The sequence below is a fragment of the Ylistrum balloti genome, unplaced genomic scaffold (assembly GCF_031769215.1).
Source record: "Ylistrum balloti isolate Yb309-2 unplaced genomic scaffold, AGI_CSIRO_Ybal_v1 Utg369764, whole genome shotgun sequence".
NCBI lineage: Eukaryota > Metazoa > Mollusca > Bivalvia > Pectinida > Pectinidae > Ylistrum > Ylistrum balloti.
This window is the reverse complement of record NW_026781961.1, coordinates 156,624-182,168: the sequence shown is the minus strand read 5'-3', so window position 1 is coordinate 182,168 and position 25,545 is coordinate 156,624. Positions and strand designations below refer to the sequence as shown.

The window sequence follows — 25,545 nt, the reverse complement described above, 5'->3', positions numbered from 1 at the left end:
TGGAAATGAGGCTGATCAAAATTACCGGAATAAAAAGATATAGATAAAACATTATTGGTTTGATTGACAGGTAGTGGACCTGGCATTGCTAGTGAAGCAGGATATACGATCAGCCTCAAGTGACCCCCTGGCTAAAAACACTCCCAGTGTTTGTATCAACTACCATGATCATTCCCCTTCTAGCAGTGGAAGTGTTCTAGGACGACCTGGTCACCACCCAGGGATCACTTCTCCAACAGGGGTCAGTATCAGTAACCCACTCAGGGATCACCTCTCCAACAGGGGTCAGTATCAGTAACCCACTCAGGGATCACCTCTCAAACAGGGGTCAATATCAGTAACCCACTCAGGGATCACCTCTCCAACAGGGGTCAGTATCAGTAACCCACTCAGGGATCACCTCTCCAACAGGGGTCAGTATCAGTAACCCACTCAGGGATCACCTCTCACAGGGGTCAGTATCAGTAACCCACTCAGGGATCACTTCTTCAACAGGGGTCAGTATCAGTAACCCACTCAGGGATCACTTCTCCAACAGGGGTCAGTATCAGTAACCCACTAAGGGATCACCTCTCCAACAGGGGTCAGTATCAGTAACCCACTCAGGGATCACTTCTTCAACAGGGGTCAGTATCAGTAACCCACTCAGGGATCACCTCTCCAACAGGGGTCAGTATCAGTAACCCACCCAGGGGTCACTTTTCTCACAGGGCTCAGTATCAGTAACCCACTCATGGATCACTTCTCCAACAGGGGTCAGTATCGGTAACCCACTCAGGGATCACTTCTCTCACAGTGGTCAGTATCAGTAACCCACTAAGGGATCACTTCTCTCACAGTGGTCAGTATCTCTCACAGTGGTCAGTATCAGTAACCCGCTAAGGGATCACTTCTCTCACAGTGGTCAGTATCAGTAACCCACTCGGGGATCACTTCTCCAACAGGGGTCAGTATCAGTAACCCACTCAGGGATCACTTCTTCAACAGTGGTCAGTATCAGTAACACACTAAGGGATCACTTCTCTCACAGTGGTCAGTATAAGTAACCCACTCGGGGATCACTTCTCTCACAGGGGACAGTATCAGTAACCCACTCAGGGATCACTTCTCCAACAGGGGTCAGTATCAGTAACCCACTCAGGGATCACTTCTCCAACAGGGGTCAGTATCAGTGGTCAGTATCAGGGGTCACTTCTCTCACAGTGGTCAGTATCAGTAACCCACTCAGGGATCACTTCTCTCACAGTGGTCAGTATCAGTAACCCACTCAGGGATCACTTCTCTCACAGGGGACAGTATCAGTAACCCACTCGGGGATCACTTCTCCAACAGGGGTCAGTATCAGGGGACAGTATCAGTAACCCACTCGGGGATCACTTCTCCAACAGGGGTCAGTATCAGTAACCCACTCAGGGATCACTTCTTCAACAGTGGTCAGTATCAGTAACCCACTAAGGGATCACCTCTCCAACAGTGGTCAGTATCAGTAACACACTAAGGGATCACTTCTCTTACAGTGGTCAGTATCAGTAACCCACTCAGGGATCACTTCTCCAACAGGGGTCAGTATCAGTAACCCACTCAGGGATCACTTCTCCAACAGGGGACAGTATCAGTAACCCACTCAGGGATCACTTCTCTCACAGTGGTCACTTCTTCAACAGTGGGTCAGTATCAGTAACCACTCGGGATCACTTCTCTCACAGTGGTCAGTATCAGTAACCCACTCAGGGATCACTTCTCCAACAGGGGTCAGTATCAGTAACCCACTCAGGGATCACTTCTCCAACAGGGGTCAGTATCAGTAACCCACTCAGGGATCACTTCTCTCACAGGGGTCAGTATCAGTAACCCACTCGGGGATCACTTCTCCAACAGGGGTCAGTATCAGTAACCCACTCGGGGATCACTTCTCTCACAGTGGTCAGTATCAGTAACCCACTCGGGGATCACTTCTCTCACAGGGGACAGTATCAGTAACCCACTCAGGGATCACTTCTCCAACAGGGGTCAGTATCAGTAACCCACTCAGGAATCACTTCTTCAACAGTGGTCAGTATCAGTAACCCATTCAGGGATCACTTCTCTCACAGGGGACAGTATCAGTAACCCACTCGGGGATCACTTCTCTCACAGGGGACAGTATCAGTAACCCACTCAGGGATCACTTCTCCAACAGGGGTCAGTATCAGTAACCCACTCGGGGATCACTTCTCTCACAGTGGTCAGTATCAGTAACCCACTCGGGGATCACTTCTCTCACAGGGGACAGTATCAGTAACCCACTCAGGGATCACTTCTCCAACAGGGGTCAGTATCAGTAACCCACTCAGGGATCACTTCTTCAACAGGGGTCAGTATCAGTAACCCACTCAGGGATCACTTCTCTCACAGTGGTCAGTATCAGTAACCCACTCAGGGATCACTTCTCTCACAGTGGTCAGTATCAGTAACCCACTCAGGGATCACTTCTCCAACAGGGGTCAGTATCAGTAACCCACTCAGGGATCACTTCTCTCACAGTGGTCAGTATCAGTAACCCACTCAGGGATCACTTCTCTCACAGGGGTCAGTATTTATGTTTCTGTGTGACTTTTCCAGAGTCCTCCTACCACCCCATCAACTCCAGGTTCTACACCAGGTGGATTGGGCTCATCTTCAGGGCTTGGGTCATCAGGCAGTGGAATGTCCCACAAATCTAAATCAAAGAAGCGCAGAAAGGTAAGCTGGTAACAATACCTAACACAACATGAAATTATTGGTTGTATAAAATTGAGGTTTTAATAGGTGTATATCACATTAGAGTGAGATTCTGTTTTCTATCCTCCTCAGAGTGGACATGGTCAAAATTTAGAGGTTTCTTCATCGCAGGCCATCCTGCCCAGTGATGTACAGGAAGCTATGAGAAGGTTTGGACATTGTATAGGACCATTTGCCTCCTGTACGGTAAGTCCTTATATAGATTTGATACGGAAGTTATGTTTGATACGGAAACATAGATTACAGGAATGTTGTAACAAACACTACATGTATATGAATGGAATGGTCAGGTCGGTAGCATTACATGTCATACTCTATACTTAAATTGTGTTAAAGGAAAAAAGTTCCTTTCATACATTTTTCCAGGAAGATCTAAACCACTTTCTATTAGCCTGAACTAAAAGAAATATCACGATTGTTATAAAAAGAATCTGTTGTTTGCAGAAAGTCAACAATTTGGTGTCACCGAAGATGAGATTACTGTGTTGCTGAATATTCAATGGCAAATCTACAGAGGAACTTTTTCTTTGTGTGTACCTGGATGTCCTTGGACTGATGTTGTGGTCTTCAGACCTGTAGACTATTACCATAGGACATTAGGGGTGTGGGACCAAAGTTATTGTGGGACTGATGTCATGTGACATTGGGAGTGTGGGACCAAGGTCATTGTGGGACTGATGCCATGGGACATTTGGAGTGTTAACCAAAGTCATTGTTGGACTGATGTCATGTGACATTGGGAGTGTGGGACCAAAGTTATTGTGGGACTGATGTCATGTGACATTGGAAGTGTGGGACCAAAGTCATTGTGGGACTGATGTCATGAGACATAAGGGGTGTGGGACCAAAGTCATTGTGGATCTGATGTCATGTGACATTGGAAGTGTGGAACCAAAGTCATTGTTGGACTGATGTCATGAGACATTAGGGGTGTGGGACCAAAGTCATTATAGGACTGATGTCATGTGACATGGGGAGTGTGGGACCTGCTGTCAGTGGACAGTGGTTGTTTGGGACCTGCTGACAGTGGACAACTTGCCATTATAATTGTTAAACAAGTCTGCAGTCATCAGACAACTTGCTGTTATAATTGTTAAACAAGTCTGCAGTCATCAGAAAACTTGCTATGATAATTGTTAAACAAGTCTGCAGTCATCAGACAACTTGCTGTTATAATTGTTAAACAAGTCTGCAGTCATCAGAAAACTTGCTATGATAATTGTTAAACAAGTCTGCAGTCATCAGACAACTTGCTGTTATAATTGTTAAACAAGTCTGCAGTCATCAGAAAACTTGCTGTTATAATTGTTAAACGAGCCTGGAGTCATCAGACAACTTCCTGTTATATTTGTTAAGCGAGCCTGTGGTCATCAGACAACTTCCTGTTATATTTGTTAAGCGAGCCTGTGGTCATCAGACAACTTGCTGTTATATTTGTTTAACGAGCCTGGAGTCATCAGACAACTTGCTGTTATAATTGTTAAACGAGCCTGTGGTCATCAGACAACTTGCTGTTATAATTGTTAAACGAGCCTGTGGTCATCAGACAACTTGCTGTTATAATTGTTAATCTAGTCTGTGGTCATCAGACAATTTGCTATGACAATTTTTAAACAAGCCTGTGGTCATCAGACAACATGCTGTTATAATTGTTAAACGAGTCTGTGGTCATCAGAAAACTTGCTATGATATTTGTTTAACGAGCCTGTGGTCATCAGACAACTTGCTATTATAATTGTTAAACAAGCCTGCAGTCATCAGACAACTTGCTGTTATAATTGTTATACAATAAAGGTTAACCAATCCAACTGAATTTTGAACTTTTCAATTGTTTACTAATATCATTCATCTTCATCTGAAGTTGTTATCAATTCATGTTGAAAATATAACTGTGTATTTTTACCAAGATGATACCAATATAGATAGCTAGCATGTCAGCTCCCAGTGTTAGCACAGGTAGCCAGCATGTCAGCTCCCAGTGTTTATACAGGTAGCCAGCATGTCAGCTCCCAGTGTTAGTACAGGTAGCCAGCATGTCAGCTCCCAGTGTTTGTACAGGTAGCCAGCATGTCAGCTCCCAGTGTTTATACAGGTAGTCAGCATGCCAGCTCCCAGTGTTTATACAGGTAGCCAGCATGTCAGCTCCCAGTGTTAGTACAGGTAGCCAGCATGTCAGCTCCCAGTGTTAGTACAGGTAGCCAGCATGTCAGCTCCCAGTGTTAGTACAGGTAGCCAGCATGTCAGCTCCCAGTGTTTATACAGGTAGCCAGCATGTCAGCTCCCAGTGTTTATACAGGTAGTCAGCATGTCAGCTCCCAGTGTTTATACAGGTAGTCAGCATGTCAGCTCCCAGTGTTAATACAGGTAGCCAGCATGTCAGCTCCCAGTGTTTATACAGGTAGTCAGCATGTCAGCTCCCAGTGTTAGTACAGGTAGCCAGCATGTCAGCTCCCAGTGTTAGTACAGGTAGCCAGCATGTCAGCTCCCAGTGTTAGTACAGGTAGCCAGCATGTCAGCTCCCAGTGTTAATACAGGTAGCCAGCATGTCAGCTCCCAGTGTTAATACAGGTAGCCAGCATGTCAGCTCCCAGTGTTAATACAGGTAGCCAGCATGTCAGCTCCCAGTGTTAGTACAGGTAGCCAGCATGTCAGCTCCCAGTGTTTATACAGGTAGCCAGCATGTCAGCTCCCAGTGTTTATACAGATAGCCAGCATGTCAGCTCCCAGTGTTTATACAGGTAGCCAGCATGTCAGCTCCCAGTGTTAGTACAGGTAGCCAGCATGTCAGCTCCCAGTGTTTATGCAGGTAGCCAGCATGTCAGCTCCCAGTGTTTATACAGGTAGTCAGCATGTCAGCTCCCAGTGTTTATACAGGTAGTCAGCATGTCAGCTCCCAGTGTTAGTACAGGTAGCCAGCATGTCAGCTCCCAGTGTTAGTACAGGTAGCCAGCATGTCAGCTCCCAGTGTTAATACAGGTAGCCAGCATGTCAGCTCCCAGTGTTAATACAGGTAGCTAGCATGTCAGCTCCCAGTGTTAATACAGGTAGCCAGCATGTCAGCTCCCAGTGTTAATACAGGTAGCTAGCATGTCAGCTCCCAGTGTTAATACAGGTAGCTAGCATGTCAGCTTCCAGTGTTAATACTGGTACACTAGCAAGACTGTGTACAGTTCAGATAACAAATATGGCAGTTAGTTGATAAAAACAGACAAAATGCTTCAGTTTTATATGTTGTTTTTAATGCATGTACTTTTAAGATTGACAAGTAACATAAGTATAAAATCACACAGAAGGGAACCAGTAAAAATAAACCTTCAGTAAAGCTGTGATACAAAAGATAAATGCTGTGACCCAGTCTTCCTCCACTAATATTGTCTCAAATGTATTTAACATAATACACAGAGTAACCATTTTTCATCATTGTATAATGGTGACATACATAGACAGAGTAAGGGAGATAACCACTTTACATTGATGTGTATTAGTGACATACAGAGTAAGGGAGATAACTCCCTTCACATCGTAACCACTTTACATCATTAACACTATACATCGATGTTGACATACAGAGTAAGAGAAATAACTACTTTACATCAAAGTACTGGTGTGACATACATGCACAAGAGCAAATGAGATACTCACTGAAAATCAATGTATGGTGATGACATACACAAAGAGTAAGGGAGATAATCGGTTAACATTAATGTATAGATGTGACATACATACTCAAAAGCAAGGGAGATAACATCTTTGAATTAATGTATGGTGATGACATACAGGGTAAGGGAGATAACCACTTAAAATCAATGTATGGTAGTGACATAGATACACGAAGAAAGGGAGATAACCACTTAAAATCAAGGTATAGTGTTGACATGCATACATGAGGTAAGGGAGATAACCACTTAACATCAATATAGGAATTGCAATTGGCCTCAATGGTCATCTGAATTCTAATAATAAAAGTAAGAGAACTGAAACATGTAATGCTATCTCATGTTAATTATCTTCAAACAAAAGTTGGAGTTATTTAGGAAATCACAAAAGCTATAGTAAACTTTATCTCTGTATAACTGACAATTTTGGTTTACTTCTGGCCATCAAAGCCTTCTGCAAAAATAATTAAATTTGGTTGAGGGAATATGTAGAAAATGGGAAATGTTTACTACGAACAGACAAAATGTGATTGCAATAGATCTTACTGCCTCAGTTGACCTGTAACTACTGGTACATGTTTATAAAATATTGACTCGTGTGATGATTATTGTGGCAGGTATTGTAACAATATAAGGATGCACCTGACACTGCCTTCACATGGAAATGTGTGGTGGAAATGCATAGCCTAGAGAGGGTTAGTAGAACACCTCAGTAGCATCTGAGCTATGTGAATGTAACAAACTGTCAAAGCAATGATATTCCTAATACATTTGTTTTCAGAAACCAATAAACACAAAACAACTTAGTACCAAATACTTAAAAATATTGTGTCAACAAGATATTGTGTCTAATTCAGTAATTTGAATACTGATACAAATCCTATCTAGCATATCCAGCCATCTTAAAGGATGGTGCTCAGGACATCAATGTACAAGTAGTGCATATACCAAAACACTAGGGTTTATCAATGCTGCAGTGAACCATTAACAAAGTGACATATGTACATCACACTTAATACTAAAGTACACCAACATCTAAAATACAGTCTTCATTACAGTAATCATCAACAACAGCCTCAAATCCTCATGTCCTTGATAGCTTATACAGCCATACTTACACCAATTTTGTGGAAAATGTTCAAGGTGATCCTACACATGTGGTAACCAACACAAATAATTGCAAGCAGCTCCTAAAAAACCTAGCTACACATGTGACCTGAAAGTAGGTCAATGTAATACATTTGTACAAAGTTGGTAGCCTTTATCTTGGAATGCTACTGTCCCAATTTCCAGGAGGGCCTCTTAGGTACTTAGAGGAAATTTTACATTTGTTTTGATTGAAGAAATACTATTAAAAGACTCTATTGACACTGAAAATGAGTCAAGGTCAATCATTTGAACAAACTTAGTTGTCCTTATTCCTAGCATGCTAATGGTGAATATCATGATCTGAAGAAGCTGTGTAAGACCCAGGGTTATCACAAAATCATGAATAGTACATACAATATTGAAGTTAACATTGAGGTGTATAACTTGGACCTAACAACCTAATCTTATGTAAGTGAACATCACATACAACCAAATCAAATTAAGGCATAATCATGAAAGTGTAGAACTTTGAACAAAACAATTCCTAAGAAACCACCACACACAACTTAGTCGTAGTATTTACTAAGCACTGGGTAGTACAGCTTGGACCTCATGTAAACACATACAAAAACATTCATTGAAATTACAGTTTTAGAAATTCAAAAACACCACACCAATCAATGAATGGTTGTGTGAAGTTACACCACACCAATCAATGAATTTGTGAGTGAAGTTACACCACACCAATCAATGACTTGGTGTGTGAAGTTACACCACACCAATCGATGAATTGGTGAGTGAAGTTACACCACACCAATCAATGACTTGGTGTGTGAAGTTACACCACACCAATCAATGACTTGGTGTGTGAAGTTACACCACACCAATCAATGACTTGGTGTGTGAAGTTACACCACACCAATCGATGAATTGGTGAGTGAAGTTACACCACACCAATCAATGACTTGGTGTGTGAAGTTACACCACACCAATCAATGACTTGGTGTGTGAAGTTACACCACACCAATCGATGACTTGGTGTGTGAAGTTACACCACACCAATCGATGACTTGGTGTGTGAAGTTACACCACACCAATCGATGAATTGGTGTGTGAAGTTACACCACACCAATCGATGAATTGGTGTGTGAAGTTACACCACACCAATCGATGAATTGGTGAGTGAAGTTACACCACACCAATCGATGAATTGGTGAGTGAAGTTACACCACACCAATCGATGAATTGGTGAGTGAAGTTACACCACACCAATCGATGACTTGGTGTGTGAAGTTACACCACACCAATCAATGACTTGGTGTGTGAAGTTACACCACACCAATCGATGACTTGGTGTGTGAAGTTACACCACACCAATCGATGAATTGGTGTGTGAAGTTACACCACACCAATCAATGACTTGGTGTGTGAAGTTACACCACACCAATCAATGACTTGGTGTGTGAAGTTACACCACACCAATCAATGACTTGGTGTGTGAAGTTACACCACACCAATCGATGAATTGGTGTGTGAAGTTACACCACACAAATCAATGACTTGGTGTGTGAAGTTACACCACACCAATCAATGACTTGGTGTGTGAAGTTACACCACACCAATCAATGACTTGGTGTGTGAAGTTACACCACACCAATCGATGAATTGGTGTGTGAAGTTACACCACACCAATCGATGAATTGGTGTGTGAAGTTACACCACACCAATCAATGACTTGGTGTGTGAAGTTACACCACACCAATCAATGACTTGGTGTGTGAAGTTACACCACACCAATCAATGACTTGGTGTGTGAAGTTACACCACACCAATCGATGAATTGGTGTGTGAAGTTACACCACACAAATCAATGACTTGGTGTGTGAAGTTACACCACACCAATCAATGACTTGGTGTGTGAAGTTACAAATAATAGAAAAAAGTAAAAAGTAGCATGAAAATTTCAACATAAACTTGTCTATAATATCAAATGGTGCAAATGCATTGTAAACATAATTAGCACTGCTATATATTCTTTATACAAGTGTTGTAGCTAAACCAGATATCCCAGAGGGCACCCACTGGTGTCTCATCTACTTGTTCTCTAAAAGATCTTTCCTTTCTTTCTTTTCTTTTTCTGTATTTTGTTCTTAATTATATAAAATCACGAAATTCCTCTTAATAAATAACAACAGAAATATCCAACTGTCCAATCCCAGAAATTCAAGTTTCCTGCCTGTCAGCCAGGACCAAGGTAATGATCCGTATTCTGCTTCTCCAAAAATGGTGACATCAAGATTTGCTTAAGGATTAATGGAAAGATGGATGGACTACAGATGAGCGATTTGACAAGTCCACCACCATCTGATGGTGAGCTAAGACCGGAAAAATTTTAAAACATGAAAAAATGTATAAATTTAAATAAATCAGATGTAAATTATAGCACAAAACCATTTGTAATATAAATGTCATATAGTAAGGACCCTTTAAGATATAACAGCTGTGTTGGGCAAAGAATACAAGATATGAAAAATACATACATGTAACGACATGTCATTACCTCTCAGAATTTTATAAAATGACTAAACATGATTTTTTAAGGTTATTTTTATGCCAGTTTATATCTGAAGTCTAGAATTAAACATCTGGACATCGATCATTAGTGAGAAAACACAATTCATGATTTAGATATGTACTAAATAGAATAAACCCTGGGTAATCAGCTGCTCAGGTATAAAATACCACAGACACACTAGTACACTAGGTGGTGTGTTTCACCTGTAACCCGGATACTTGCTTCCTTTGACCAGCCCTATTTAAATATGGAGTGCTCTGCTATTGTCATTAGTCTAAACTTAACGTATCACTGTGGTCAGACTTATTTGTAGTCTCTTCATTGTTTCCTAGATCTTTCACTTCTTGAGTTTCAACAAAAAAAATCTTGAGTGGGCCTATCCAAGTGATTTCACAAAGTATATAAGACTTTGATATAACACACTCACATCACATGTACACTTTTCACAAAGTATATAAGACTTTGATATAACACACTCACATCACGTACACTTTTCACAAAGTATATAAGACTTTGATATAACACACACACATCACATGTACACTTTTCATATATAACAAATTATATTCAATTCTTTGGGAACTGTTGACTCTGATCAAGATTAGTCAGAGAATGAAAAAAGAAAATTCCTTGTCATTTAAGAAAATTCCTCAAGAAGTGAAGTTACATGTAATATCATCGTCTTTACTTTAAGTTTCATTTTTTGGAAATCAAACAAGATGAAAATTGCACATAGTGACTGGAGGTAGTCACATCACAAATCAAATCAATAGTCATGATGGTTGTACAGACAATCTTCGAGATTTCCTGTAGCATCACACACCTTGAGCTTTTTTTTCTTGGGACCTGAGGAAGATGCAGTTTGTAAAATCCAGTCCAGTAACGCTATACAATAGAGGGATGATCTGTAACACGGCAGGAAGTTTGTCTTCAACTTGTGTATCTTACAGTAATTCTTTACCTAACTGTACTTTAGAAGTTTACTGGACCTATAGTCACAAAACTTGGGCTTACACAGTACAAAAGACGCCTGCACCATCATATGTAAAACTTGCTCCTCTGGACAGGTGGTGTCTCATTGCTGCCTGCCTGTTTACTGGAGTTATTCGTTTCCTCAGATTTGGATTTTACGGAACTGTTCGGAGTTGCTTCTTCTCTGATAGGGTCAAGATTTGAGGTGCTCCGTTTCATGTTTCCGTTGGATACCCTGCTAGGTGGCGCTGCAGGTGATGGTGAGTTATCGTTGAAGCTGTGGTAATCCTCGGCTGGATGGTAAAGCTGCCTATACTGATGGTCATCTATACTGGCACTGAACGCAGAATTCTGTATAGAGAAAAACATCTGCAATACACGCCTTTTGTATTGTTAGTTCCGTGGTAAAGACAATAGTCTGGCACAACACCTAGATACTTACCACGCTATACAGGCTACACAGTTGTTAATCAACAACCAAAATGGACTCCACCATCTCAATGGTTTTTATCAAGAGCCTTTCCTTTTCAGATATGATGGTTACCACTCGAATATTATCTTAGATAATGAAGAATAAAGTTAATTCAATTAGTTTTAAATTATCTGTTGCAAATATGATAACAGGAATGAAGTGAAATCTTACCCCATCATCACTGAGTGCTGGTATTAGGTCATCATGATCCACAACTGGGGGTGATGGCTGGAACACGAACAGCATCACCCAAATAGGAAGTAAGAGTTTTAACACCTGAAACACAAAAGTCTCAAAATGATAGGTGGACTTTTAAAATCACCCAATGTTAGGTCTGATTTTCAAAAGCATACAGCCTCAGATGTCATCTTCAAAAGCATACAATGTCATATGTATTCTTCAAAAGCATATAGCTTCAGGTGTCATCTTAAAAAGCATACAATGTCATATGTATTCTTCAAAAGCATATAGCTTCAGGTGTCATCTTCAAAAGCATACAATGTCATATGTATTCTTCAAAAGCATAAATTGTCAGATGTCATCTTCAAAACCCCACAATGCCATGAGTTATCTACAAAAACAAAGCATCATGTGTATATTCAAAAGCATACCATTTCAGGTATGACTTTCAAAAGCGAAAGCATATTATTATGTCAGGTCTCACCTTCAAAAGTATACAATCATTCTAAAATATCAGAGAAATTCACACTCCTTAAATCTATATGTGTTTTAGAAGTTGTGACTCCCTGAATATTTAACAATGTAATCGATACTGACATGGTGACCAGGTTAACACCTACCATAAAAATAATGAATATTGTTGAATACAGCTCCTCTGCATCATTCTGAAATGACGGGTAAAAAACAAATCAAAGAAAAAATCACATTATCTAATGCATAAAACATATTTTTTATCAAATCGTACAATTTCACAGATGATAAATCCTCAGCATTGAATTACAACTAATACCTATTTCACCTCATAAAAGAACATCTGATCTATAAATCTGTAAAACAAATCACCATTTAAATCCAGCAATAATTTACTCCAAAGCCAGCCATCTCTCTCACTCCAAAATTATCTGTTCTGATCTAAAATTATCTGTCTCACTCCAAAATTATCTCTCATTCCAAAATTATCTCTCAGTCCAAAATTATCTGTCCTACTCCAATGATTACCTGTCCTACTCCAATGATTACCTGTCTTACTCCAAAAGAATTTTTCCTGGTAGAAAAGAATCAGACCTAAAATGTGTACCTATCAGATGTTGTATTAAGAAATGGGGTAAGGACAGGGAACCCTAAAATATTGTGTCAACAATAGAAGGAATAGGAAAGCTAACAGGACAAATAATAAAGTTTAACTGTAAATTGACAAGAGACAATTTATCAAGCTGTTCAAGATGACTGTGGTTAGATTAACTATTTGACCTGGCATGGCAAAGACTGGATATCCAAATCACAGAGCAATTGTTGTTTACCTGTAAAACATGGATAGTGTTCTGCTGAATCGAGTAATCTGCCAGGGAGACAGTAAGTCCTTGTTGTATACTTATCGAGTGTTCTGTAGATTTTCTTGAGGGTCTAAATTTGTTGAAATTTGTTGAACAATTTGAAATATGCTAAGAACACCATAGTAATTGAAATTTTTTTTCACTATTCACAACATGTTAAATGACTTAAAAATCAACTTACAAAAATCTTACTGCATCCACTGCTCTCATCACCCACTGTAAACAAAAACAAGATCAGAGTCAATTCATCATATACAGTGGTTATACTGAAACCTTGTAGAGAAAAGAGGAAGGAACAGATCCATGGAGGATCTAGAGAGTAACTCTCATTTAGACCAGAGATGGGACCAGACCCAAGGATGACCCAGAGAATAACTCACATTTAGACCAGAGATGGGACCAGACCCAAGGATGACCCAGAGAGTAACTCTTATATAGACCAGAGATGGGACCAGACCCAAGGATGGCCCAGAGAGTAACTCTTGTATAGACCAGAGATGGGACCAGACCCAAGGATGGCCCAGAGAGTAACTCTTGTATAGACCAGAGATGGGACCAGACCCAAGGATGGCCCAGAGAGTAACTCTTATATAGACCAGAGATGGGACGAGACCCAAGGATGGCCCAGAGAGTAACTCTTATATAGACCAGAGATGGGACCAGACCCAAGGATGGCCCAGAGAGTAACTCTTGTATAGACCAGAGATGGGACCAGACCCAAGGATGGCCCAGAGAGTAACTCTTGTATAGACCAGAGATGGGACCAGACCCAAGGATGGCCCAGAGAGTAACTCTTGTATAGACCAGAGATGGGACCAGACCCAAGGATGGCCCAGAGAGTAACTCTTGTATAGACCAGAGATGGGACCAGACCCAAGGATGGCCCAGAGAGTAACTCTTGTATAGACCAGAGATGGGACCAGACCCAAGGATGGCCCAGAGAGTAACTCTTATATAGACCAGAGATGGGACCAGACCCAAGGATGGCCCAGAGAGTAACTCTTGTATAGACCAGAGATGGGACCAGACCCAAGGATGGCCCAGAGAGTAACTCTTATATAGACCAGAGATGGGACCAGACCCAAGGATGGCCCAGAGAGTAACTCTTGTATAGACCAGAGATGGGACCAGACCCAAGGATGGCCCAGAGAGTAACTCTTGTATAGACCAGAGATGGGACCAGACCCAAGGATGGCCCAGAGAGTAACTCTTGTATAGACCAGAGATGGGACCAGACCCAAGGATGGCCCAGAGAGTAACTCTTATATAGACCAGAGATGGGACGAGACCCAAGGATGGCCCAGAGAGTAACTCTTATATAGACCAGAGATGGGACCAGACCCAAGGATGGCCCAGAGAGTAACTCTTGTATAGACCAGAGATGGGACCAGACCCAAGGATGGCCCAGAGAGTAACTCTTGTATAGACCAGAGATGGGACCAGACCCAAGGATGGCCCAGAGAGTAACTCTTGTATAGACCAGAGATGGGACCAGACCCAAGGATGGCCCAGAGAGTAACTCTTGTATAGACCAGAGATGGGACCAGACCCAAGGATGGCCCAGAGAGTAACTCTTGTATAGACCAGAGATGGGACCAGACCCAAGGATGGCCCAGAGAGTAACTCTTGTATAGACCAGAGATGGGACCAGACCCAAGGATGGCCCAGAGAGTAACTCTTATATAGACCAGAGATGGGACCAGACCCAAGGATGGCCCAGAGAGTAACTCTTGTATAGACCAGAGATGGGACCAGACCCAAGGATGGCCCAGAGAGTAACTCTTATATAGACCACAGATAAAACCAGACCCCAGGGTCAGTCTTTATTCCCAGGAGTAAAACATCTAAATTATCAGTGATTGGGATAATACTTACATATTTTTAGCATAATATCATACAAGAATCCAACAAAGGCTGATATCTCGAACACAATCACAATGCTGAAACACAAAAGAAAATCACACTTAGTCACACTGCTGAAACACAAAATAAATCACACTTAGTCACACTGCTGAAACACAAAATAAGTCACACTTAGTCACACTGCTGAAACATGAAAGTTATACGTAGTCACACTGCTGAATGCAAAAGAAAATCACACTTATTCACACTGCTGAAACACAAAATAAATCACACTTAGTCACACTGCTGAAACACAAAATAAATCACACTTAGTCACACTGCTGAAACACAAAATAAGTCACACTTAGTCACACTGCTGAAACACAAAATAAATCACACTTAGTCACACTGCTGAAACACAAAATAAATCACACTTAGTCACACTGCTGAAACACAAAATAAGTCACACTTAGTCACACTGCTGAAACACAAAATAAATCACACTTAGTCACACTGCTGAAACACAAAATAAATCACACTTAGTCACACTGCTGAAACACAAAAGAAAATCACACTTTGTCACACATATTTTGATGTCTAAAATGTAACTAAAAGGCTGTTCACTAATAAGCTAACATATCTATAATTACGTTACAGATTTCAAATCTGTGATTTTAAGAACATTTGTATGATTTTCTTTCTCACAGAGTAAATATGAATATACAAACTATTATATGTAAACTACTTACCACCACAGGTCCCTCTTTTGTGACCATCGAACTGAATCCAGAGTACTAATCTCATTAAGTCGACGTGTGATATAAAAGCCAGCTACTCCGAACAGCTGGACTGTCACAAACTCTGCCCCCGACAACTCCAGCCAGTAAGGTTCTGTTGGGGAAGAAGTTAACAACAAATTATAAACATCAGTTCATCAACAGTCACAGGATTGGGATTTGACACAACTAATATGAAGAAAAACTGTGGATATTGATATGGCTTAATAAATACCTATGATTATAGATATGGCCAAACTCATATATGTAAGCTGACAAACACCTATGGACATTGATATGGTTTACATTATATATATGATGCAATCACAATTATACAAGTTATCTGTTACTTCAATGACAGACCAATCAAAATTAAAATAGATCATTTATCCCTGGAATAACATACAGTTCAAGATTACGAACCCATCAGCTGTTTCAGGAATGACAGATCATTCAAGATTACAAACCCATCAGCTGTTTCAGGAATGACAGACCATTCAAGATTAAAAATCTATCAACTGTTTCAGGAATAACAGACCATTCAAGATAAACACATCAGCTCTTTCAGGAATGACAGATCATTCAAGATTACAAACCCATCAGCTGTTACGAGAATGACAGACCATTCAAGATTAAAAATCTATCGACTGTTTCAGGAATAACAGACCATTCAAGATAAACCCATCAGCTGTTTCAGGAATGACAAACCAATAAAAATTACAAAATGTTTGGGTTTTGTGCATACATGATCAGCAAAAGGTAGCTACAAGCTTTGCCTCAAATAGAAAACCTAAAGTAGAACTACATAGGTATACTGAATTACTTTTGGAAGTTCATGACATTACAAATTATTTATATCCCTATTATCAACAAGAAGGTCCTTTGGAATACATACAAACATCAGTTTCATTTCATAACCTTATGAAGTGTAGCAATAATTTTATTGAATACCTTTGTAGCTAAATAATTTAATCCAATCATAATCTAGACTAAGAGGGAGTACAAAGATTTTGATGACTCACGTAGGCACTCCGTTAAAGTTGACTGCACATTAACAATACCCAGCGTAGCTATGACAGTGAAGTAAACACACACCAGTACTAGAAACGGGATAAGGAACCTAAAACATAATCATAAATCAATATTATGTAGAACCCCTGTCAATTCTGTCAGGAATATTACATTTCAACAGATATTCATTAGTAAATTATACAATGATTGGAACATGCATGCATGATATTTGAGAACTTCTTTATCACTCCAAAGTTTGAAAGCAATTCTGTCATTGATAGTATCATCAAGTCTTCTACATCACTCTAAAGTTTGAAAGCAATACTGTCATTGATAGTATCATCAAGTCTTCTACATCACTCTAAAGTTTGAAAGCAATACTGTCATTTATAGTATCATCAAGTCTTCAACATCACTCTAAAGTTTGAAAGCAATACTGTCATTTATAGTATCATCAAGTCTTCAACATCACTCTAAAGTTTGAAAGCAATACTGTCATTTATAGTATCATCAAGTCTTCAACATCACTCTAAAGTTTGAAAGCAATACTGTCATTTATAGTATCATCAAGTCTTCAACATCACTCTAAAGTTTGAAAGCAATACTGTCATTGATAGTATCATCAAGTCTTCTACATCACTCTAAAGTTTGAAAGCAATACTGTCATTGATAGTATCATCAAGTCTTCTACATCACTCTAAAGTTTGAAAGCAATTCTGTCATTGATAGTATCATCAAGTCTTCTACATCACTCTAAAGTTTGAAAGCAATACTGTCATTGATAGTATCATCAAGTCTTCTACATCACTCTAAAGTTTGAAAGCAATACTGTCATTTATAGTATCATCAAGTCTTCTACATCACTCTAAAGTTTGAAAGCAATACTGTCATTTATAGTATCATCAAGTCTTCTACATCACTCCAAAGTTTGAAAGCAATACTGGCATTGATAGTATCATCAAGACTTCTACATCACTCTAAAGTTTGAAAGCAAAAGTATCATTGTCTGATATATAAAAGGAACATGTACTGAATTAAGATTCCATAAACAATGATGGTTAATCCTAAGTTGCCATTACCATTTGGTGAGCCTTTCACGCCTCAGTGCCCGAGTTGCCAAGGTCCAGTAGAAATGACACATAACGAGAAATTGTAACAGCTTTAGATACTGTAGCACAAAGTCCAGCTGTGCATAGGCTACCAGTACCCAATGAACACCCCTGTAACAACACAAGTATAACTTTTAATAAGGCTATTCAAAGATATTTCACACTACCCTATAACACACTCCAGGACTCACAGTAGAAAAGACATCACACTTACAACGGGTTCTCAAACACACTCCAGGGACACCAGTCCCATCACACTTACCCTATAACACACTCCATGGACTCACAGTAGAAACTGACATCACACTTAATAACACACTCCAGGGACTCACAGATAGAAAAGACATCACACTTCAAACACACTATTTCACAGTAGAAAATGATTTATTAAAATCACAAACACTTACCCTTTCTAACACATCAGGGAATTGAAATGTAAATTGACATCACACTTACCCTATAACACACTCCAGGGACACACAGTAGAAAATGATATCACACTTACCGTATAACACACTCCAGGGACGCGCAGAAGAAAATGACATCACACTTACCCTATAACACACTCCAGGGACTCACAGTAGAAAATGATTCACACTTACACTATAACACAATCCAGGGACTCACAGTAGAGAATGACATCACACTTACCCTATAACACAATCCAGGGACACGCAGTAGAAAATGATTCACACTTACCCTATAACACAATCCAGGGACGCGCAGAAGAAAATGACATCACACTTACCCTATAACACACTCCAGGGACTCACAGTAGAAACTGACATCACACTTACCATATAACACATTCCAGGGACTCACAGTAGAAAATGACATCACACTTACCGTATAACACACTCCAGGGATGCGCAGTAGAAAATGACATCACACTTACCCTAAAACACACTCCAGGGACACGCAGTAGATAATGACATCATACTTACCCTATAACACACTCCAGGGACTCACAGTAGAGAATGACATCACACTTACCCTATAACACACTCCAGACTTCACACTTACCCTATAACACAATCCAGGGACGCGCAGAAGAAAATGACATCACACTTACCCTATAACACAATCCAGGGTCACGCAGAAGAAAATGACATCACACTTACCCTATAACACACTCCAGGGACTCACAGTAGAAACTGACATCACACTTACCCTATAACACACTCCATGGACACGCAGTAGAAAATGACATCACACTTACCCTAAAACACACTCCAGGGACACGCAGTAGATAATGACATCACACTTACCCTTTAACACACTCCAGGGACTCGCAGTAGAAAATGACATCACACTTACCCTATAACACACTCCATGGACACGCAGTAGAAAATGACATCACACTTACCCTATAACACACTCCAGGGACACGCAGTAGAAAATGACATCACACTTACCCTATAACACACTCCAGGGACTCACAGTAGAAAATGACATCACACTTACCGTATAACACACTCCATGGACATGCAGTAGAAAATGACATCACACTTGCCGTATAACACACTCCAGGGACGCGTAGTAGAGAATGACATCACACTTACCCTTTAACACACTCCAGGGACTCGCAGTAGAAAATGACATCACACTTACCCTATAACACACTCCAGGGACTCACAGTAGAAACTGACATCACACTTACCCTATAACACACTCCATGGACACGCAGTAGAAACTGACATCACACTTACCCTATAACACAATCCAGGGACACGCAGAAGAAAATGATTCACACTTACCCTATAACACAATCCAGGGACACGCAGAAGAAAATGATTCACACTTACACTATAACACAATCCAGGGACTCACAGTAGAAACTGACATCACACTTACCCTATAACACACTCCATGGACACGCAGTAGAAAATGACATCACACTTACCCTATAACACACTCCAGGGACTCACAGTAGAAACTGACATCACACTTACCCTATAACACACTCCAGGGACTCACAGTAGAAAATGACATCACACTTACCGTATAACACACTCCATGGACTCGCAGTAGAAACTGACATCACACTTACCGTATAACACACTCCAGGGACTGACATCACACTTACCCTATAACACACTCCAGCAGTAGAAAATGACATCACACATACCCTATAACACACTCCATGGACACGCAGTAGAAAATGACATCACACTTACCCTATAACACACTCCATGGACACGCAGTAGAAACTGACATCACACTTACCGTATAACACACTCCAGGGACTCACAGTAGAAAATGACATCACACTTACCGTATAACACACTCCATGGACACGCAGTAGAAAATGACATCACACTTACCCTATAACACACTCCAGGGACTCACAGTAGAAACTGACATCACACTTACCCTATAACACACTCCAGGGACTGTCATCACACTTACCGTAGAAAAAATGACATGACATCACACTTACCACTATAACACACTCCAGGGACTCAGTAGAAACTGACATCACACTTAACACACTCCAGGGACCGTACACTAACACACTCCATGGACACGACACACTTGCATAACACACTCCAGGGACGCGTAGAGAAATGACATCACACTTACCCTAAACACACTGACATCACACTTACCCTATAACACACTCCATGGACATGCAGTAGAAAATGACATCACACTTGCCGTATAACACACTCCAGGGACGCGTAGTAGAAAATGACATCACACTTACCCTATAACACACTCCAGGGACTCACAGTAGAGAATGACATCACACTTACCCTATAACACACTCCAGGGACTCACAGTAGAAACTGACATCACACTTACCCTATAACACACTCCATGGACACGCAGTAGAAAATGACATCACACTTACCGTATAACACACTCCAGGGACTCACAGTAGAAACTGACATCACACTTACCCTATAACACACTCCAGGGACTCACAGTAGAAAATGACATCACACTTACCCTATAACACACTCCATGGACACGCAGTAGAAAATGACATCACACTTACCCTATAACACACTCCAGGGACTCACAGTAGAAAATGACATCACACTTACCGTATAACACATTCCAGGACACGCAGTCATCAGGGAAACACACTGACATCACACTTACCCTATAACACACTCCAGGGACTCACAGTAGAAACTGACACCACACTTACCCTATAACACACTCCAGGGACTCACAGTAGAAAATGACATCACACTTACCCTATAACACACTCCAGGGACACACACACTTACCGGGACATGACACACTTGCCGTATAACAGTAGAAAATGACATCACACTTACCCTATAACACACTCCATGGACACGCAGTAGAAACTGACATCACACTTACCCTATAACACACTCCAGGGACTCACAGTAGAAAATGACATCACACTTGCCGTATAACACACTCCAGGGACGCGTAGTAGAGAATGACATCACACTTACCCTTTAACACACTCCAGGGACTCGCAGTAGAAAATGACATCACACTTACCCTATAACACACTCCAGGGACACGTAGGACATCACACTTACCCTTTAAACACTCCAGGGACTGACATCACACTTACCCACACTATAACACATTCCAGGGACTCACAGTAGAAACTGACATCACACTTACCCTATAACACACTCCAGAGACTCACAGTAGAAACTGACATCACACTTACCCTATAACACACTCCAGGGACTCACAGTAGAAACTGACATCACACTTACCCTATAACACACTCCAGGGACTCACAGTAGAAAATGACATCACACTTACCGTATAACACACTCCAGGGATGCGCAGTAGAAAATGACATCACACTTACCCTATAACACACTCCAGGGACTCACAGTAGAAACTGACACTTACCCTATAACACACTCCAGGGTCACGCAGAAGAAAATGACATCACACTTACCCTATAACACATTCCAGGGACTCACAGTAGAAAATGACATCACACTTACCGTATAACACACTCCAGGGACTCACAGTAGAAACTGACATCACACTTACCCTATAACACACTCCAGGGACTCACAGTAGAAAATGACATCACACTTACCGTATAACACACTCCATGGACATGCAGTAGAAAATGACATCACACTTGCCGTATAACACACTCCAGGGACGCGTAGTAGAAAATGACATCACACTTACCCTATAACACACTCCAGGGACTCACAGTAGAAAATGACATCACACTTACCCTATAACACACTCCATGGACACGCAGTAGAAACTGACATCACACTTACCCTATAACACACTCATCACACTTACCCTACACACTCCAGGGACAGTAGAAAATGACATCACACTTACCCTACACACTCCAACACACATCACACTTACCGATAACACACTCCAGTAGAAAAATGACATCACACTTACCGTATAACACACTCCAGGGACATCACACTTACCCTCACACACTCCAGGGACTCACAGAAAATGACATCACACTTACCCTATAACACACTCCAGGGACTCACAGTAGAAACTGACATCACACTTACCCTATAACACACTCCATGGACACGCAGTAGAAAATGACATCACACTTACCCTATAACACACTCCAGGGACTCACACAGTATTAACACAATCCAACACACTCCATGGACACACATCACACTTACCCTATAACACACTCAGGGACTCAACACTTACCCTATAACACACTCCAGGGACTCACAGTAGAAACTGACATCACACTTACCCTATAACACACTCCAGGGACGCGCAGTAGAAAATGACATACTGGTGCCAGGCTGGATGGTGATGTATGTGTAGCTTTGCTATCTTCATTATACAGAGTAATGCTGTCAAAACTGCCAGAAAAGTTAACACAGAGCTCCTGAAAGATAAAAACACAGGTTTTAGAGGAAGGGTGGACATTTTATCCTTTAAGTCAATGTCCATGGGTATTTATTTAACCTCTTATGAAAGAACTTGAGTGGTTGTGAAAAATTCCTCTGCTTAACTGATTCCATGTCTGCATATTTCATTTCCTACTTGATATATATGGGTTATTTTAAATTTCAACCACAATTCTTATCACTACATCACATTATCACTGTACATGTACTTAACTTCATAATTTAGAAGACATGGCTACCAATTTTTTCTTGTATCAAGAGTGATTGTTTAAACTGATGAATGATGCAAGCCCATTGGGCCTCTTGTATTTACCCAATATTTCAACCCTATGGAGTCTATGTCATCAAACTACTTTCTCTATTGGTTCTGTCTCACCTGATACAGGCCACGGTGTTATATCTGTCGAAACAATTTGACCCCATGATGTCTACACCATTGGAAGTGTTGGTGAAAGGCATGCTTTTGTTTCCTACAGTCTCCATCACTGTTACACTGTCATCAACGTAGGCACTAGCAAAAGTAGGTACAGTCTATAGCAACTACATCATCTGCAAGTATAATTATTACCAGTAATTAAATCAATTTGGACACTCAATACATGAAGGTCTTTGTCTACAGCAACTTCATCACCTATACACTTAAAAATTACCAGTGGTTATATCAAACAGAACTGATGATGCAAGTATGTATGATTGTAGGTACTGTATACAGCATCTTCATCATTAAAAAGTTTCATTACCTTTATAACAAAAATAAATATACATGTGCATATATATTAGCAATGAAAACTACATCAAAGAAGTAACATCAAATTGGTTGACCTTGGAGCATTTATCTAGAGTTCAGTAATTAATGGTTCTAATCCTGCATGGCCGTGTGTTTCAGCCCGAGTAACTAAAACATTATCTGCTCCTGGCTATAGGAAAGATATTCATCTGTTCTGCATAGATGCATTTTTAGAAGTTGTATCTTTATGTCTAGGAAAGTTTGAAATAAAGACACAGACTTAATTATATTGCTGGTGGCTATATGGTCTGTTTGGTAGTTATGTTGATAACAATTAAGGCCATTTAATCACATGGTTTTACAATAGGCCCCTATGATTTTGTTTTTCAGTTCCTATCGCAGTTAGAACTTGAAACAATTTGCCGTCAATATTTTGTTCCCATTACAATTGTACCTACTCACAGACTAAGATGTAGATGTATCTATTCTAAGCTCATGATATACTTCAATGTACAGATGACTTCTTGGGACAAGTTATAATTAATTATACCTAGTTGCAAGTAATTATAATGATAATAAATAGTCATTCATGACTAAAAATGTATTGAAAACATCTATACATCATGCAAAATGTACGCATTACCTTTAAATAGACTTGTAACAATGACATATTTGAAATTCTATCCTAATTAGGGTGTTCATTAATCACTAATCAATATGTATCATCAGTTGGACTCAATTTTACAGTTAAAAAGGTTATTTTATTATCACAGTAAGACTACCTGTCTAACAGATAACGATATATGCCATCTGGCATACTCCATCTAGACATCAAATTAAGCTTTAAAACATGTGGTTAAGTCTTGATTCATTCATGTGCATCCATGTACTGCACCGACTGCGCGGCCATCATACGATTGCTGAGGCCGACTGCTCTGACTTACCTCAGAATACTGTTTTGAACGACTCATCAATAACATTATCCGTGTATGCTAAAATAACATGAAAATTGCATACGTGAATATTATGGACAATGTGTTTCGTTGTGTAAACCAATGTTTAAACGATCAAAAAACAATAAACTTTCCAAAACACATGAAATGAAAACACACACAGACTTTCCCCGGAAGTTCTTTCCTGATTATCATTCTTTATTATAATTATTTGCCAATAGGTGGCGTGATCAGGAAAGAGGCCTCAGAGGGAAGCTTATTATCCGAACTCGCAAAACTTTTTGCGATATGAATGATTGCGATAAGCGAAGCTTTATTTCGAACCTTTTATTATTAAGTTTGTTTCTTTGAAATGTATAAGAAAAATGTCAACAGAATAAATAAATGAATAAATACCTTTACACCAACCGAGACGGGATTCGAGCAAACGGATTTATAGAAGTGTACACCAACCGAGACGGGATTCGAGCAAACGGATTATAGAAGTGTACACCAACCGAGACGGGATTCGAGCAAACGGATTTATAGAAGTGTACACCAACCGAGACGGGATTCGAGCAAACGGATTTATAGAAGTGTACACCAACCGAGACGGGATTCGAGCAAACGGATTTATAGAAGTGTACACCAACCGAGTGTACACCAACCGAGACGGGATTCGAGCAAACGGATTTATAGAAGTGTACACCAACCGAGACGGGATTCGAGCAAACGGATTTATAGAAGTGTACACCAACCGAGACGGAATTTCAGCAAACGGATTCATAGAAGTGTACACCAACCGAGACGGGATTTCAAACGGATTTATAGAAGTTTACACCAACATATTTATTTATAGAAAATTAGACATACAAATAAATATACACCTGAGAAGTTTACAATGACAGACAGGTCTACAGAAGTTTACACTGACAGGTCTACAGAAGTTTACACTGACAGACAGGTCTACAGAAGTTTACACTGACAGACAGGTCTACAGAAGTTTACACTGACAGACAGGTCTACAGAAATTTACACTGACAGACAGGTCTACAGAAGTTTACACTGACAGACAGGTCTACAGAAGTTTACACTGACAGACAGGTCTACAGAAGTTTACACTGACAGACAGGTCTACAGAAATTTACACTGACAGACAGGTCTACAGAAGTTTACACTGACAGACAGGTCTACAGAAATTTACACTGACAGACAGGTCTACAGAAGTTTACACTGACA

General features: G+C 40.3%; 2 protein-coding genes across 2 annotated transcripts in view; one reads left to right on the top strand and one right to left on the bottom strand.

The window, feature by feature from the left end:
* The window catches only part of LOC132543771 (transcription initiation protein SPT3 homolog), an 81,621-nt gene extending 77,066 nt beyond the window's left edge, over positions 1 to 4,555 (top strand). Inside the window, exons 9-12 of the mRNA XM_060207292.1 lie at positions 71 to 241; positions 2,602 to 2,721; positions 2,833 to 2,946; positions 3,205 to 4,555. Coding sequence (XP_060063275.1) covers positions 71 to 241; positions 2,602 to 2,721; positions 2,833 to 2,946; positions 3,205 to 3,252 — 453 coding nt within the window. The 3' untranslated portion in view covers positions 3,253 to 4,555. The remainder of the gene's footprint in view (positions 1 to 70; positions 242 to 2,601; positions 2,722 to 2,832; positions 2,947 to 3,204) is intronic.
* Positions 4,556 to 5,977: 1,422 nt separating this feature from the next.
* Positions 5,978 to 24,485, bottom strand: LOC132543764 (uncharacterized). The gene is made up of 11 exons (XM_060207285.1): positions 24,319 to 24,485; positions 23,024 to 23,196; positions 22,488 to 22,625; positions 17,747 to 17,887; positions 16,679 to 16,776; positions 15,630 to 15,771; positions 14,914 to 14,978; positions 13,220 to 13,254; positions 12,325 to 12,369; positions 11,696 to 11,800; positions 5,978 to 11,403 (listed from the first exon to the last, which is right to left on the bottom strand). The coding sequence occupies exons 2-11, from the start codon at positions 23,128 to 23,130 to the stop codon at positions 11,119 to 11,121; spliced, it is 1,161 nt and encodes a 386-aa protein (XP_060063268.1). The 5' UTR covers positions 23,131 to 23,196; positions 24,319 to 24,485; the 3' UTR covers positions 5,978 to 11,118.
* Positions 24,486 to 25,545: the final 1,060 nt, after the last annotated feature.